Below are 15,489 nucleotides of genomic sequence, written 5' to 3'. Positions count from 1 at the left end.
TCGTTAATCCTTAGCCATAAGTGACCCCGTAACCGATGCCTTTGCATTTATCATTCTCCATTTTTGCAATTGCACTCCTTTCTTGCTCTTATCATCTCATTCATGAACCCCCTCCCCCCCACCCCACCCCAACCCCACACACACCACCACCACCACCTTCGAAATTAAAACCAAGTTTCCATGTAAATTGACTCGTGTCCGTTGAAATTTCAATATTACCAGACTGCCCATCATTCCTCAAACAGGTCATGCTTTGCAAGATTTCATGCATGTGACAACACTATGTCTTATTTGGTAAATAGCAAAACATCCTCAATAGAGCATTTTGGTTCACCTTATTAGGATTATAAAAAATTTGGCACTCTGTCCAACAACTATTGCCTCTGTACAAATCCAAATTTATGTTGTTGTTTTGTTCTTGCTCTTGTTCCTCCCCCCATTCTCTCACTCATCCCTCTTTTCCCTTTACACTGCATTTTTACTGACCAGAGGCTAAGTGAAAAGATCAGCGATAGAATTAAAGAAGCAAATTTAATTTTCTTTGTTTTGGGTGTCTCAGGTAAAGATTCAGTATTTGATCGGTCAGAGTTAAAAAAAAAAAAAGAGTAACAGGAAGAGTACTTTTTATTTATTTTAATTATTCTTTTTGGTCTGAAATTGGTGTGTCAGTCATTGGAGTACAACACACATGGAACATGGTTGATAAATCAAGAAAGGAGAAAAAAGGTTAAAGTGAGGCTTAGCTTAGCTAGCTTTGGTTTGCTCTCTTTTGATTTTAGTTTTGTTTGGAAGAGAAGAACAGTAAGATCAAAAAAATGGGTTGCTGGTATTCAAGATTAGAGAGAGAAGAGTTGGTTTCGAGATGCAAAGCTCGAAAGAGGTACATGAAACAGTTAGTGAAATCCAGACAAGCTTTTTCTGCTTCTCACTCTATGTACTTACGTTCACTTCGAAACACTGGCTCTGCTTTGCTTCAGTTCGCTACCGGAGAAACCGATCTCCACCCGCAAAACCACCACCTTCCTCCACTTCCGCCATCACCACCACCACAGCGACGACTCGTCACCCCACCACCACCGCCGCCGCCACCAATGAGCCCCACATCCTGGACTACCTCCACCACCACATCCTCTGCCCTCCCACCACCCCCTCCTCCGCCGCCTCCGGCGGCGTCGAACTGGGATTTCTGGGACCCATTTGTGCCTCCTCCGTCATCTTCGAGGTCGGTGACGGAGGAGGAATGGGAGGAGACAACTGTTGCGTCCGAGGTGGCGGTGACAACCACGGTTGGGGCGGCGAGCGTGGCGGCTCCGCCATCAGTGGTGAGTCAGTTTTCTAAAGAGACCACAACTACGAGTGAGCTGGCGGTGGTAGTCTCTACGAAGGGTAAAGACTTGGTAGAGATCATAAAAGAGCTTGATGAGTACTTTTTGAATGCGGCAGATGCAGGTGGTCAACTCTCATTGCTTTTGGAAGTTCCCAATTGTGCTTTTTCCGACCAAAGATCTTCAGGTATGTAACGTTTTAATTGCATGTAAATATGCACATGTACACATATAACAACACATGCTACAACATATTAAAGCACTATGTAAAAACTGGTTCTTGTGGTTTAAATTGTAGAAAAGTTGAGTCCATTTTCATGGACATTTGGAGGAAGTTCAAGATGGAATGGAATTGGAAGATTTTGTGATGATCCAATGAACAAAACTAGCAATACGGTAAATGGTGCCAAAGCTTCCCATTGTTCCACAGTAGAGAGATTATATGCTTGGGAGAAGAAACTCTACCTAGAGGTCAAGGTAAACAACACCTAAATTTCCATCTTCTTTATACAAAATTTCAGGATCCTAGGTCACGGTTCGAGCCATCATCAAATCAGCCATTGATACTTGCACTACGATAGACTGCCTACATCACAACCCTTGGAATGCGACCCTTCCCGGACCCAACGTGGCATGCTTTGTGTAGCGAGCTATTTTTTTTAATTACCCAATTATAGATTTTGTTGTTTTACATATATTTTATTTTATTTTTTATGCTCTGATGCTATAATTTTGGTTGTGATTTGTAGCATGCTGAGGCATTGAAATTGGAGCATGAGAAAAGGGCAGGTCACGCGAGGAAGCTAGAGATGAAGAGGGCTGATTACGTAAAGACAGAGAAAGCGAAGAAGGAAGTAGAGAAGTTGGAATCACAAATGATGGTTGCATCCCAAGCTATTGAGACTACATCAGCTGAAATCATCAAATTAAGGGAATCGGAGCTCTATCCTCAACTTGTTGATCTGGTCAAAGGGTTAGTCCTTCTCACCCCCTTTTGTCTACAACAACGACGATGACGACCCTGTATAGTCCCACAAGTGGGGTCTTAGGGAGGGTAGTGTGTAGGCAGACCTTACCTATACCCGATGGGGTAGTGTCTCTCGTAGAAAAATTGAAAGTACATTTCTTTTAAGTATATCTAACCGTTCCATGAGAAGTTGAATTAGCATATTAGAATGTAAGGCATATTTGCTGATACAACATATTATAATACCTTTAAATTCTCAGGTAAGTTAAAATGAGTAAAGAGATTTTTTTTTTCTGGCGGGGGAGGGGGGGGGGGGGTCGAAAGTCAGCTCTAGGAATTTGTACAGAGATATTTCTGAAAAGCAACGAATGGCTCTCCGTACAATTAAAGCTTTTGACTCCTTTAACTGATTCGGTCCATGTCTTTGATTTGCCTTTTTACCACCTAAAAATATACGAAAGCAGCATATAACAGACTGCTGTACTGTAAAAAATCGTGAATAGATGGGGGGGAGACCAACTTCGATCAATTCTTTTTTCTTCTGGTTTTTATTTCTTTCAATTAAAAAGCACTTGGTATTCAAGATTAAATTTTTCTTAGGAGTGAGGCTGCACTTTCAATCCCTAGGACAGATTTGACTATTTCAAGATTTTCATCATTCCAAGTTATGTCACTGGATCACCTATATTAGCCAATGGTTCAGAGTTACTAGTATTAATTGAGTCATAGTAATTCCTAAGTACCTTTTGCTTTTAATGTCAAGATCAGACCATGTGCTCTTTAATTATTTCTTTATTTTTTGGGGAAAGTACTCTTTAGTGAGACTTTCATTTACTAAGAGCTCCCTTTTAAATTTTCAAAGTGGTCTACAATTGACTGAAATTTAGGTTATCTTCCCTGTTTCTTTTCCTTTCTATTTTTTTTTTTTGTGGGTGGGTGGGGGGGGGGGGGGGGTTTCAAAATAGAAGTTAGAGACGGTACATAACTAAAAACATACTGTAAAGAGACTAGCACCTTGTGAGGAAGGATGGGTTAATTCTGTCACAATTTAGAAAAACCTTTTTTCGAGCTTCATCAAAAAGGAAAATATCGCAAAAATCGTTTAAACTTTACCTTCTCTGTTTTGTCTTCCCTCTCCTTATTGTTTGTGGTTTGCAGATTGATGTACATGTGGAGAAGCATGTACGAGTGCCATCACGTTCAAACACACATAGTTCAGCAGCTGAAGTATCTCAATACCGTGCCATCAACTTATCCTACCTCTGAGATTCATCGACAATCAACACTACAACTTGAACTTGAACTGGAACAATGGCACCTATCATTTTGCAACCTAGTGAAATCTCACAGGGAGTATGTTCAGTCCCTTACCGGCTGGCTCCGTCTTAGCCTCTTCCAACTTGGAAATAATCCAGTACAGAAGACGAGCCAGGACAATGAAGTTTACTCCCTTTGTGAAGAGTGGCATCTTGCAGTTAACAATGCTCCCGATAAAGTAGCATCGGAAGGAATCAACAGTCTACTAACTGTTATCCATGCCATGGTGGTGCAGCAGGCAGAAGAGCTCAAGCAAAAGAAGAAATCAGAGATGGCATTCAAAGAGCTTGAAAAGAAGGCTTCTGAGCTTCGGTCATTAGAGTCCAAGTATGGCCCGTATTCTATACCTGATTCCTCTAGCAGTACGAGTAGCAAGAACCCTGTGACTGAGAAACGAGCTAAGGTGGAGGTGCTAAGAGCGAAAGCTGAGGACGAGAAGGCCAAGTATGACAAAGCAGTGAGTGTAACAAGGGCAATGACATTGAACAATCTACAGATGGGTTTGCCTCATGTTTTTCAGGCTGTGACGGGTTTTGCCAATGTGTGGACACATGCATTTGAGTCAGTATATAATCAAGCTAAAAATACTGATCAGGTGCATGATTTGAAGAGGATTTTACCTTGAGATACAGAGCAGCTTCCTTGTGGTCCAGGCAGCCTGCAGAAAAAATGTATATATGTGTTCTTGAAACTTGTTTCCCCTCCTGCAGCCTTGAGGGTTTCTTAGTATGTGCTATAATGTATAGGGAAACTCAGGAATGCAGATTTTCTTGAGAGCGAGCAAAAGAGATGATTTTGGTTTAAGCAATCTCTGACAGTGTAAGTATGGCTGCCGATGGAGGTAGATGATATAGGTTGCTAGCCTTTGGCATTAGAGGATGTTAGGATTTTTGAAGTATGTATTAGCTTTGCTCAGGAAACAGTTGGTGTTTTTCATTTTTCGTTTTGGATTGGATGTTGGGGAAAGTAGTTTTGCGGAAATTGCATTTATATGTAGTTCTGTGTTGCTTTCGATCGTGTACTCACTGGTTTTACTTGTTACTTTTAAGTCTTAAACGACTGCGAGGCCTGGTAATTTCTACGCTTGAATTTTCCCTTTACCGCAGGTCTTTTACCAGCTTTGGGATTATAATCCACCCTCATACAAGTTAAATACAGGGTACCGAGAATATTGGTTCCTCGACAAGAACAAGTTAGATGCATATTTGAAGAATTGTACTATAAGTGAACGTATTCTAGTAACTACACAAGGTCACCAAACAAACAAACAAACAAGTTGTGCCAATATCTGTTTCGCTCCTATTAAAGTTCCACAGGGAAGTGCATATGCTATACTTGATTGAAACACAGCTCCGAGAAAATGGAATACGTGAATTTTTTCAAAAAGTGATTGCTAGTTCTGATCAAGTAACCTTGTTTTCCTTGATGGATATTCTTCACCTTAAATGTAAAGTGATAAGCTAGTACACTAGATCCAAGTCGCGCACATTTCGTTGTATCTTCCTCAAATTTTAAAACGGAAGTCTTTACTCGCATTTTCCTACAATGTTCAAATAGTATGAACTTAGCTGTACATTTTGGAAAATTACACCATTTCAGCTATGCACAAAATTTACAGGTGAAATATAGCCCCCGCATTGACCAAATATTGAATGCACTGCTTCCAATTACCAATCTTCTATTTCATCGTCCGACATATCCAGCTTCTTCTCATGAAAACAGGTGCTACCCGAGTCATCTTCAACCATGTCGTCTGCTTGGAAACTTTCAGATGCTCGGCAACCAAGCCATTTCAGGGCAGGTCTATACTCGGTTGCCATAACTATCTGATTCGACAATGTTAGGCTATTACACACGTCACCCCTCTGACTTAACATTTGACACTGCAAGCACACCAATTTGGTAAGGATGAAATCAAGTCCAAATCAGTGGACTAGAGGTCAATTAGAACACTAAGAAATTATAGTAGTGCTTCCTAAGCCACTCCTTAAGTGAGGAACATTATATTTAAGGACTTGATCTGGACTAATCCATGCGCTAAGAATTATATCAGCAAGATCAAGAGCAAGGTGCAAAGGACGTGCTAGCAAGAAACTTACCTTATTGCGGCGCAATGATTGTTCAACCTCCCACAGTTTTGGACGTCGAATAGCATGCCACCTGATTTCTCACATGAATTTATGGTAAATGATTTTAGCTACTTCATATAAAAAAATATAAACGGGTAACGTCTTTATACCTGGAAGGCACTGGATGAGCATTCCCAAATAATACTCCTCTGGCAGCAACTGAAGCAGCAGCTGACTGTACAATGTTCTCAGCTCCAAAGTCTCTGGTTAGAAGTCCATTAAGTGAAGATAGAAGAAACTCAGCATCGCTTAAATATGAGGCCACAAGCCATGCGTCATCTATTGCTTCCTCATTCAAAAAGTCTAAAACTGCAATAAGATTGATAATCAGAAGTTGAAAAAGACAAATACAAGGACCGTTTATCAGATGCATCAGCTAAGCTTCTATTGAAGTAATTCTTCAGAAAATGCAAGCTTAGTCTATGCACAGATATGATAACTACCAGTCCTTTTTTATCCCGTATCATGAGAAACCGTTGTTTCTCCTCTAATCTAGGTAAGAATTTCAAAAAACACATGCTATCTCAACATTCAGTTTGCTGGCAAAATCCAACACAAAGGGATGCAGAACAAAATAGACCAAAAGAAGTTCAAGTCATTGGGTCTTGTGCTGAACCTAGTGCTGTTTCTGATATAGCTCACATACAAATCAGTTATGCACAAAATGGCAGATTTTGGTGCTAGAAACCCCCCCCCCCCTTTGCTAGTAAACCCCCCCCCCCCCAAACGGGGGGGGGGGCTGGGTAAAAATCAAATAATATGACCATATTAGTCGAAAAAACCATACACCGGAAGAACAAGAATTACCATTTTCATGTAGAAAATCAGAAAGAGTCCTCGCTTGCCCATGTGCTTGACAAAGTACAACTTCTGGAGCATCCATTTTAAGAGGAAATCTCACAAATTTTTCCTTCAGAATAAATGCATCTCTATCTACAAGAAAATGAGTCTGTATCAGAGGCTTTAGAGACAGTTCTCTCAATTATCCACCTTCATTCCATTGGCTGACTCTCATATCTTACTCCAAAGGGCATAAGATAACATGGTCAAAGATGAGCTATAGCCTTGTAGTAGAAAAAAATCTCACATACCAGTCATCTACATAAGAAGGTCAAAAGGTTAATTTCTATATTCCTCCAATCACTCCTTAGATAATCACCTATTTTCATATCAGCCATTCTTAACCAGTGATTATTATTACATCTCAGGGAATCAGCTTTACAACTTTATTTAAACAGTGTATTACTTGAAATGAAGAAACTCTCCCAAGATACAGTATTGCTCGTGTGGATTAGACATAACAACCCAAGATTGTAAGATTAGAGCATTCAAACAAATGCTAAAATGTGCATTTACCAGGAGGACGCATACTTGCAAAGGAGGAGAAATTCATCGCTGCTGTAGAATAGGTATGGCAGCAATAGTTACTAAGTTCTGTAAGCACTTGCGACTCACTTTATCCCAACAATGAAGTTTAAACAGATGTACCTGATGCAGTTGCGAGCTCATTTTCTCTTTTGTTGTGTAGAAATTTGCCTAATGCATGGAATAGAGAGAGAGTTTCATCTTTTCCAAATGGCAAAGAAAACGCATCATCCAAACAAATACTACTGTCCGGTCTTTCTTTTAAAGGTAGAATAGGCCTTCTATGTGGGTTAAGACAGAGATACTGCAGAGAAGTAATTGCATGTCTGATGTCACCTCCACTCGATTTTGCTATTAGCTCAATCGTATCAGCACTAACTTCACGCTGCTCCTTTCTGCATATAGTTGTAAGTGTTTTCTTGATCGAGTTGATAGTGACAGGGTTGAAGTTGACCTGAAAAGCATGAACTCAACTCAGAAAAAAGTTGGCATACTCCAGTAACATAGAATCTTATGTTGAATAACTACATCTCCCTCTGGCCTGCAGGCTATGGGTAAAATTGCAGGTCAAATAGCTTAAAGTTAGACAAGGAAGCTGCTTGGTTTGTTTTCATACTCATAGGGGGAGGGGATTGACATTTGATTCAAGATATACGGATGAAAAGAGTTCATAATGCAAAGTAAGTCTGTCAAGGAATGCAACCTTACAAGCACCAGCATTATGAAGAGACACAAGGAGTTCTTCCCAGCAGCGTGTGCTAAAGTCTGCAGAGTCATCCTTGTCATAGTTGGTGATCACTACAGCTGTTGGAATGCGGACTAATTGCACAAGAAGCTTCAAACACTTTTGAAGCTTTCCATATGCAACTCTTCCATTTACCACCGGAAGATCATCAACTAAGAGTATGACTGAAGCCTGTGATCCCTTCAAGGTTGGAGAAGTCAATCCATACTTTCTCACCCTTTCAACAAAACCTTCAAACTCATCCAGCTTTGACATGTATTGTAACCCTAGGCCAACATAAAACGAAATAAAGAATGATAATTTGATCAAACTAATTTTCTGAACATGCACTTGATGGCTTGGAGCAGATCCGTTTTCCATGAATTAAAACATGAATATGTACCTGAATTAGCATTATACAAATGTTCTGACCAAACTGTTGGAGCAGGCGTGTTCCATTCCCATATTGTAGCACCAAGATGTGAAGCAATAGCATATATAGTTGCCTAGACAATGATAAGTACCCAATGATCATGCATGGTTATGACCTCAAAGGAGTAAGACAAAATTCAAACATGGCACTCTTGATCCAGAATTCACAAGAAGACTAAATTGTCACATCTCTCATGTTTAAATTCAATAAATGGTAAAGAAAAAAGTGGCATACAGTTTTTCCAACACCAGAAGGTCCAGCAACAAGAAGGACATTATTATGATCATCCTGCATCAAGGAGAGGAAAAATTTCAGTTCGGACAATGTAAATTCTGAAGACTGCAGAAAACACTTGTCATATTTCAAAAAATACAGTAAACATATGCACTTGGAAAGACTAATTTGGCCAAACACCTAAATTTTGGCAAAAAAGCACTTTTGGCCAAAAAAGAAGCTTGGTTGTTTGGCCAAGCTTTTAAAATCTACTTATTTTGAAAAGTGCTTTTTAAAAAAGTACTTTTGGTAAGAAGTAGATTGTGTTTGGCTAATTAGTATGAAAAGCACTTTTGAGCAACAATTAGTGTTTGGCCAAACTTTTAAAAAGTGCTTCTAAGTGTATTTTTCTCAAAAGTGTTTCCAGAAAAATGCTTTTGGAGAGAAGCTACTTTTTCTGCTGCTCCAAAACTGCTTCTGCTTCTACTCAAAAGCACTTTTTTTTCTTCAAAAAGCTTGGCCAAACACCTTAATTTTGGCAAAAAAACACTTTTGACTAAAAAAAAGAAGCTTGGCCAAACATGCTATAAAACCTCAAATTATGGATACTAAACGCCAGGGCTTGGGATTACCAACAATTGTTTTTTCTAAAAGAAGTCACCAACAATTTTTTTTTTTTTTTTTTTTGAGAATGAGAAGTCACCAACAATACCATATTACAATTTCCTGGATCAAACTTTTTTTTTCCTTTAAACACCTTAACTGCTTACTTTTTCCACTTCAACATCTAAACAATTACCAAGGCATGCACAACCCTTATTTATTTTGGGAACAAGCAGGCGCAAACTTGAAACAAAAGTATATTCCCAAACTGCTAAATTACCCTCTAGCATGATAACCAAGAGACAACCTGATGTCCATAATTGTGAAGTCCCAAGTGCCCCTTCCCCCATAATTTCAAGGCAACATATTGCAAACAGGAAAACAAGAAAAGAGGCTTTATTATGAGAATGTGTATGCTTAATCTCTCTTCTCACTGTTCTATGTGAGCACCGACAAACACCTCTTTTCCAAGGAAGCATAATAAGGCAACACGCCCAAAAGGTGTGTAAGCTAATAGACTATGCACCAAACTTACGTAAGACAACATAACGATTGATGGTTATAAAACAGGACGAGATAGACCGAATATCACATGAGCTATGTTGCTCGGAATCTCCGAAAATGTGGCTGGGTGCGTGTCGGATCCTCCAAAAGAAGTGCATTTTTGAAGGATCCGACACGGGTGCGGCAGCATTTTGGAGAGTCCACGCAACATAGCACATGAGTAAAGGCACAAAAGACCTACAATCTCTCGGAGTTAGTGCAGACATAGCTAAGAGCAGAACATAATTGAAGCAAAGGATTCATATAGGTGATACCAACTCTGGGATTAAAGCTTAGTTGTTCTTATTGCACTATTATATCTGACGTTTGTCAAGAGTCTTTAAGTCTGGTTAAAGACATGTATGCCAAGGATAAGCGTAAGATTTAGAGAACCTCTAGTTCTAGGAGAACCTTACTTTGAAAGAAAAATTATTAAGCATGTGAATGAAATGGAGCTGAGTAAAGCCAAATGGAAACTAATATGGCTTTAAGTACCATTGCAGCATGTAGTCTTTCTTCAAACCATATTTTCACTTCTTCGACCTGCAAAGTCCATCACAGGGAACCATTACTAAAAGCTTCACATCTGAGAAAATTAAGAAAAAGTACATACAGCTCTATACCTTCTTCTTGTGAACTGCAAGCTCTTTCAGGAAATGAGGCTTATGTTTGTCAACCCACATGGCATTGTTGCTTTGAAGACCTGATTCAGTTTTATACAATTTAGTATTTTGGCAACCATGAGTAACTGAAGACGAAGAGATTGGGAGGGCAGTGGAAATAAATACTTTTATGGAGGAGACATGTAATAGTGTGCAGTATGTTCAAATTAAACAATTAAAACATCACAAAATCAGGAGGAGTAGAGAGATGATCTTTCACTGTAGATGCAGGCCAATAAGCATTTACCAACTGAATCATCAATAGGTGGTGTATGGAGCTTGCATACCCAGATGAAACTTACGTCCTAGTTTTGCTCCAAAATCTTAATGTGTAAAATACAATATCTGGCACCCCAAAAGTGAAGAACAAATACAAGATAGAGCAACAAATATTCTAAACAGGAGCATCTTAGGTAATATTTCCATTCGACGTTTGGTGAGGAATAGTACTGTTAAGTCGACAGACCATAGCATCATGAGCAAGACTATAATATATCAACTGAAGCCTGCACTGCATGCAAAAGCTAATGGATGTAGTCTGCAAAATGAATTGATAAAACTAGGACACCCAACTTCAGCACAACATTTTAATGAGATCAAATGATGATCCCATGGACGTAAAAGAAATGTGCAAAAATTGCTAATTCTTTTGATATGTAAATAAGGAATGTAGTTTATGAGATACTAATGTTTATAATGACAAAAACACTGCCATCTAACATGGGTCAGAAGCCTAGAATAAATGGAGAGGCAATATTGATCCCAGTTTATTCTTGAAATTAATATAAATAAGTACTATAACCAAATATTTTGAAACTAGCATACCAGCAGATACCTTGATGCCTGTGATATTATCATCAAACTCCTCACAAAACCGTTTCATCTGCATTCAGTTATATCATACGTCATTAATGTTCTGAGGTATACAAAAGCAAAAACTAGCAGAACAGTGCTTTTGTTTGGCTGCATAAGAAAATTAATCCCTGAATGACTAATGCAACATTTGTTTGTGGCTGCATAAGAAAATTAATCTCTGCATGACTAATGCAACATCTTTTTTAGCAGCTTAAGAAAAAATAGTTTCCAGCTAATTAATGTAGTTTTGTTGGCAGTAGTTAACCCATCATAACTTTATGAAGGAATTTATATTATTTATGGAAGAGAGAATGTAAATGAGAATATGTGTATATATGCAGATAAAAGTATTGATTATCAAAATTCCAACATCAAAATTCATACAAGACCAGTACGTGAACCAAACGACCACTAAAGATAAAAAAGTCTTCATAAAGGCTAATTGATTATCATTTGCCGCAATCAGACAGTAAGAAACAAAAAGGCTGTGTGGAATATTAACCTGATAATCCTTTACCTGTCAATCTTTATCAGTTTCACAATGAATTGAGCTTTTAATGTGATAAGATTAGTCCGCATTTTTGAACTATAAACAAGAGGGGAATTTAGAGTTTTAGCCAGCGAGTACAGAATACCACTGCACCTACTACTGCTTCGTGGCAATTGAGATTGAACTTAAGTTAAAGATATATTTTTCGAAATACCTTAACTAATACATGCATGGATCAAACAGAAATCAGCGGATGCACCTGCACCAACTGCCTTTACTATACATCTGCCACTGCTATAGACCAAGCTTCGTTTCCCGTTTATACAACTCACGTTCACTCAAATGCAACAGCATAGGGAAATAGTAGCATTTGGTAACAAGATATTACAAGTTATTAAGTCCAACGAATCCGAAGTTTTACCTCATCGAAGCCACTAGCCTCTTTAGATGAGCGTGGACATGACGCCGAAAGAAGCGCCGTTTTAGCCCTTTTAGGGTTCTTCCTCGGAACTGATGCCGATTTCGATTTTGATTTTGATTTCGAGTGGGTGAAATTCGAATTCAATGAGAAGTGTTCATCATCATCAGATGATGAAATCACAATGGCCGCGTTCCTTTTAGCTTTCTTCATTACCACAGGAAGGGTTAACTATTTTCTTTTTCTTTTCAGAATACTAAAAACTTTGAAGGTTCGAAGGCAGTGAATTTGAGCGAGTACGGTGAGGATTCGACGAGAATGGGATTATTGAAACCCTAGACAAAACTGAGACAAATGCATAACTCTAGACTGCAATGGGAAACTCTTCCACTAGAAATTGGTTGTTTTCGAAAGCAAAAACGCGGGTGTTTTTCAGAGCAAAACCCGCTAGCTTACTTGAGAAGCTGATACCCCGCTCCTTATAGTCTGGCAGAGCAAACAGTAAAACGTTTTGTAGTTTCTGAAAACTAAAGGGGTGTTCTTTTTATGCAAATGAACTTTAGGGGGCACAAATTGTCATCTTGGTATCTTTACACAAATAGTCATCTATATTCATTGTTTAATTTACCTAGCCATAAACATAGATTATGCACGATTATACACATAAAATGCACTTCTATTTTTTTAATGGTAAGAGATATTTGGTAACAAGTTTTAGTACGTAGAACTATTAGATTTCTACTTTTTCGTCTTTTAATGGTTAAATATCTTCTCCCAAATAAATTTCAACGTGGATTTCTGAAAGTAAATATATTCACTCGTTTTAAGAGCATGTACGAATCAACATAATTAATTTCATATAAGCATGGTCAATGATTAGAGTTAAATGGATTTAAAATTTTAGCTACGAACATGTTTTAACGTCTAAATGAAATATCATGAAATTGAAGACTGAAAGCAAAAATAGATACAAGCATAAGTGTTTATTTGATTATTCAGCCCTTTCTTAATTAATGGCCAGGGGTATTCACAACGAACTTTAGTAGGTATAACTATTTAGATTTCTAATATTTGTTCATTTTAATGGTTGCCTATATTCCTCCGTATAAATTTCAGTGAGTTAATTCCTTGTATGGTGACCCAAGTTTTGGAAATTGCCTACAAAAATTTTGGTTTCTTTCAATATAATAAAATCACTCTACTATCACTGTTTTTCACGAAAAATAATAAACACCTCAAAAAGCCCCCTTCTCTCCCAGTAGGTATGTCATGTCATTAAAGCCCCTGTTTTTTAATAATATACATATTTAACTCATCAACCCCATTAAACCAAACCAGTATTTTATACACAATACAAAAAAAGCTCAAATATACTCTTGTACTATCCAGAAAAGTTTAAATGTATCCGTTATTATACTTTGAGTCCATATATGACCTTGTTGTTATACTATTGGTTCAAAAATACCCATTTTCCATTAAGTTTGTCCAAGGTGGACATCCAATCCTATGTGGCACTGACATTTGATGAGGTGGATGCTTCATGGCTTGCCACCTCAGCGCCCCTAACCCATTTTATCCCTCCCTTTTATTTCTTTTTTTTACCACTAAAATTTGCTTCCCCTCCACCACTATTGCCACCATTATCGCTACCATGAAAAATATTGTATTTCAAATTTTAGTCTTTTATATATGGATTAGGGGCGTTGGGATGGCATGTCATATGGCATCCACCTCATCAAATATCAGTGTCACGTAGGATTGGATGTCCACCTTAGATAAACTTAACAGAATAAGGGTATTTGAACTAATAGTATTATGACATGGATATATTTGGACTCAAAATATAATAAAGAATATATTTAAACATTTTCTCATAACACAGAGATATATTTAGCTGTTTGTCGAATCAAATATGACGGGGTTGAAGAGCGACAAAGGAATCAAAACGTACTTTTTATTAAGCCACTTTTTCAAATCTAAGATTTTTTATCTCATTCAAATATATTTTCTTTCAATTTAAATTAAAATTCAAGTATTTTTATCTTTCTATTCAAATTTAAATCTTTTTATTCTTTTTCACATTTAAACAACATATTCTTTCCACATTAAAATGGTATACACAGATGACACAAAGATTCTTTCGTATAGAATTTTTTCTTCTTTTTTTTTTTGGATTTTTGTGTAAGACCATGAGTGGTCTTTGTAAATACTTTTGTATATATGAAAGATCCTTTTCTTTTCGATTTGTCTATGATTTTTGTTTCGTGAAAACTTTGTTTTGCTTTCGTCTTATGATGATTCTGATATACTTTAGGTCTTGTGAGAAATTTGACTCACTTCGTTGCCTTGTGGAAATTTTATTGAAATCGGATTACTATAATTTTTATAGTCGAGTGGGTACTTGCTCGAACTCGGGGTAGTAAAAATCCTTGGTTTGGTTAAGTGAGGGCGAGTCCTCGAGCTCAACAATGTTATGGCCCTTAGGCTCTCGAATCAAGCCGATATGGCCTCAAAAGAGTGGTTTTTTCCCTTTTTCGGCTTAAAAGTTTAATCATATAAAATTTTGTTATGCCTTAGCATGAGATAGATTTGTACCCTTCAGGATTCAGTGTTATCGAAAAACTTTGTTATGCCTTAGCATAAGTTTGTTCAATTTGGTACGTCTTAAGGTTTTCTCGGGTCGATGTTATCGGAACCTTATGTAAATTTGCCGAGGGTAGCCTTTTTTTAAACCGGTTTTATGAAAATATTTGGAGGCTTGTTTGATTACGGCATTTGGACGTTCCGAGCCGTGTTAGTTTGACCGTAGCCTTTAACTTGATATTTGTCCATTGGGCTTGTTTCTCGATTATACTTCAAACTTGTTCAAAGTATCAATCCCCGAGTGGGGTGGCCGTGGCCTATAAAATCGAGGATTGCCTTTTTAAGGTCTTAAGATTTCGAAGTTTAACCATTCGAGCATGTCGCTTTTCGAACGACAGTCCCCGAGTATGGGGTTAATTGCTCGAGCTTTAGTTGCGATTGGCTCTTGAGCCGGTTTCCGTAAAATATCGTAAGTACGAAATTGTAAAGCAGAAATTTCGCTAAGGCATGGAAAATCTGATAAGGAAAAGGTACTTCTTTCAATAGATCATTCATGCGTACATGTTTTGTCATTAGGGCTCGGGCAATCTACATGGGCATGGTTCACTTGATTGTTTGGCCCTTTACAGAATTTTCCTATTGAGACCCTATTGACACGAAGCATCTTCCTTGAAAATATAACATCCGAGGGTGATGCCCTCTATTATTTGAGGCTGATTGCAAAGAAGCCTCGGATATTGTTGAATTGTCCCCAGGTAGAACAGATAATTGTTGCCTCGTTAAAAACCTCGCCGGGAAAATCCATTTGGGACAAAAACTGATCTAAGGGAAAAAGAGTGCAACGCATGCTTTAAAACCCGAG

General features: G+C 38.0%; 2 protein-coding genes across 3 annotated transcripts; one reads left to right on the top strand and one right to left on the bottom strand.

Annotated features, from left to right (window-relative positions):
- Positions 1 to 298: 298 nt before the first annotated feature.
- On the top strand, positions 299 to 4,663 carry LOC109218956. The gene is made up of 4 exons (XM_019383353.1): positions 299 to 1,512; positions 1,624 to 1,802; positions 2,075 to 2,298; positions 3,451 to 4,663. The coding sequence occupies exons 1-4, from the start codon at positions 816 to 818 to the stop codon at positions 4,232 to 4,234; spliced, it is 1,884 nt and encodes a 627-aa protein (XP_019238898.1). The 5' UTR covers positions 299 to 815; the 3' UTR covers positions 4,235 to 4,663.
- A 434-nt stretch (positions 4,664 to 5,097) lies between these two features.
- Positions 5,098 to 12,537, bottom strand: LOC109218957 (cell cycle checkpoint protein RAD17). 2 transcript variants are annotated; one of them, XM_019383354.1, is made up of 12 exons: positions 12,048 to 12,537; positions 11,107 to 11,164; positions 10,243 to 10,322; positions 10,115 to 10,162; positions 8,495 to 8,548; positions 8,231 to 8,333; positions 7,807 to 8,114; positions 7,227 to 7,557; positions 6,546 to 6,671; positions 5,849 to 6,047; positions 5,709 to 5,769; positions 5,098 to 5,492 (listed from the first exon to the last, which is right to left on the bottom strand). In XM_019383354.1, the coding sequence occupies exons 1-12, from the start codon at positions 12,255 to 12,257 to the stop codon at positions 5,277 to 5,279; spliced, it is 1,794 nt and encodes a 597-aa protein (XP_019238899.1). In that variant the 5' UTR covers positions 12,258 to 12,537; the 3' UTR covers positions 5,098 to 5,276. The 2 variants fall into 2 exon arrangements, with proteins under 2 accessions (XP_019238899.1, XP_019238900.1); XM_019383355.1 differs by having other exon boundaries at positions 11,117 to 11,164; positions 12,048 to 12,085.
- Positions 12,538 to 15,489: the final 2,952 nt, after the last annotated feature.

The sequence above is a fragment of the Nicotiana attenuata genome, unplaced genomic scaffold (assembly GCF_001879085.1).
Source record: "Nicotiana attenuata strain UT unplaced genomic scaffold, NIATTr2, whole genome shotgun sequence".
Classification (NCBI taxonomy): Eukaryota; Viridiplantae; Streptophyta; class Magnoliopsida; order Solanales; family Solanaceae; genus Nicotiana; species Nicotiana attenuata.
This window is presented reverse-complemented; position numbering and strand designations above follow the sequence as displayed.

What these genes read in the sequence shown, in the direction of transcription:
- LOC109218956 (XM_019383353.1), top strand. Translation starts at nt 816, where the DNA reads ATGGGTTGCTGGTATTCAAGATTAGAGAGAGAAGAGTTGGTTTCGAGA. An exon ending in AACTCTACCTAGAGGTCAAG is followed by an intron (nt 1,803 to 2,074) that starts GTAAACAACACC and finishes TGTGATTTGTAG; the next exon opens with CATGCTGAGGCATTGAAATT. An exon ending in CTTGTTGATCTGGTCAAAGG is followed by an intron (nt 2,299 to 3,450) that starts GTTAGTCCTTCT and finishes TGTGGTTTGCAG; the next exon opens with ATTGATGTACATGTGGAGAA.
- LOC109218957 (XM_019383354.1), bottom strand. Translation starts at nt 12,257, where the DNA reads ATGAAGAAAGCTAAAAGGAACGCGGCCATTGTGATTTCATCATCTGAT. An exon ending in GCTCATCCAGTGCCTTCCAG is followed by an intron (nt 5,770 to 5,848) that starts GTATAAAGACGT and finishes GTGAGAAATCAG; the next exon opens with GTGGCATGCTATTCGACGTC. An exon ending in AATCATTGCGCCGCAATAAG is followed by an intron (nt 5,493 to 5,708) that starts GTAAGTTTCTTG and finishes GTGTGCTTGCAG; the next exon opens with TGTCAAATGTTAAGTCAGAG.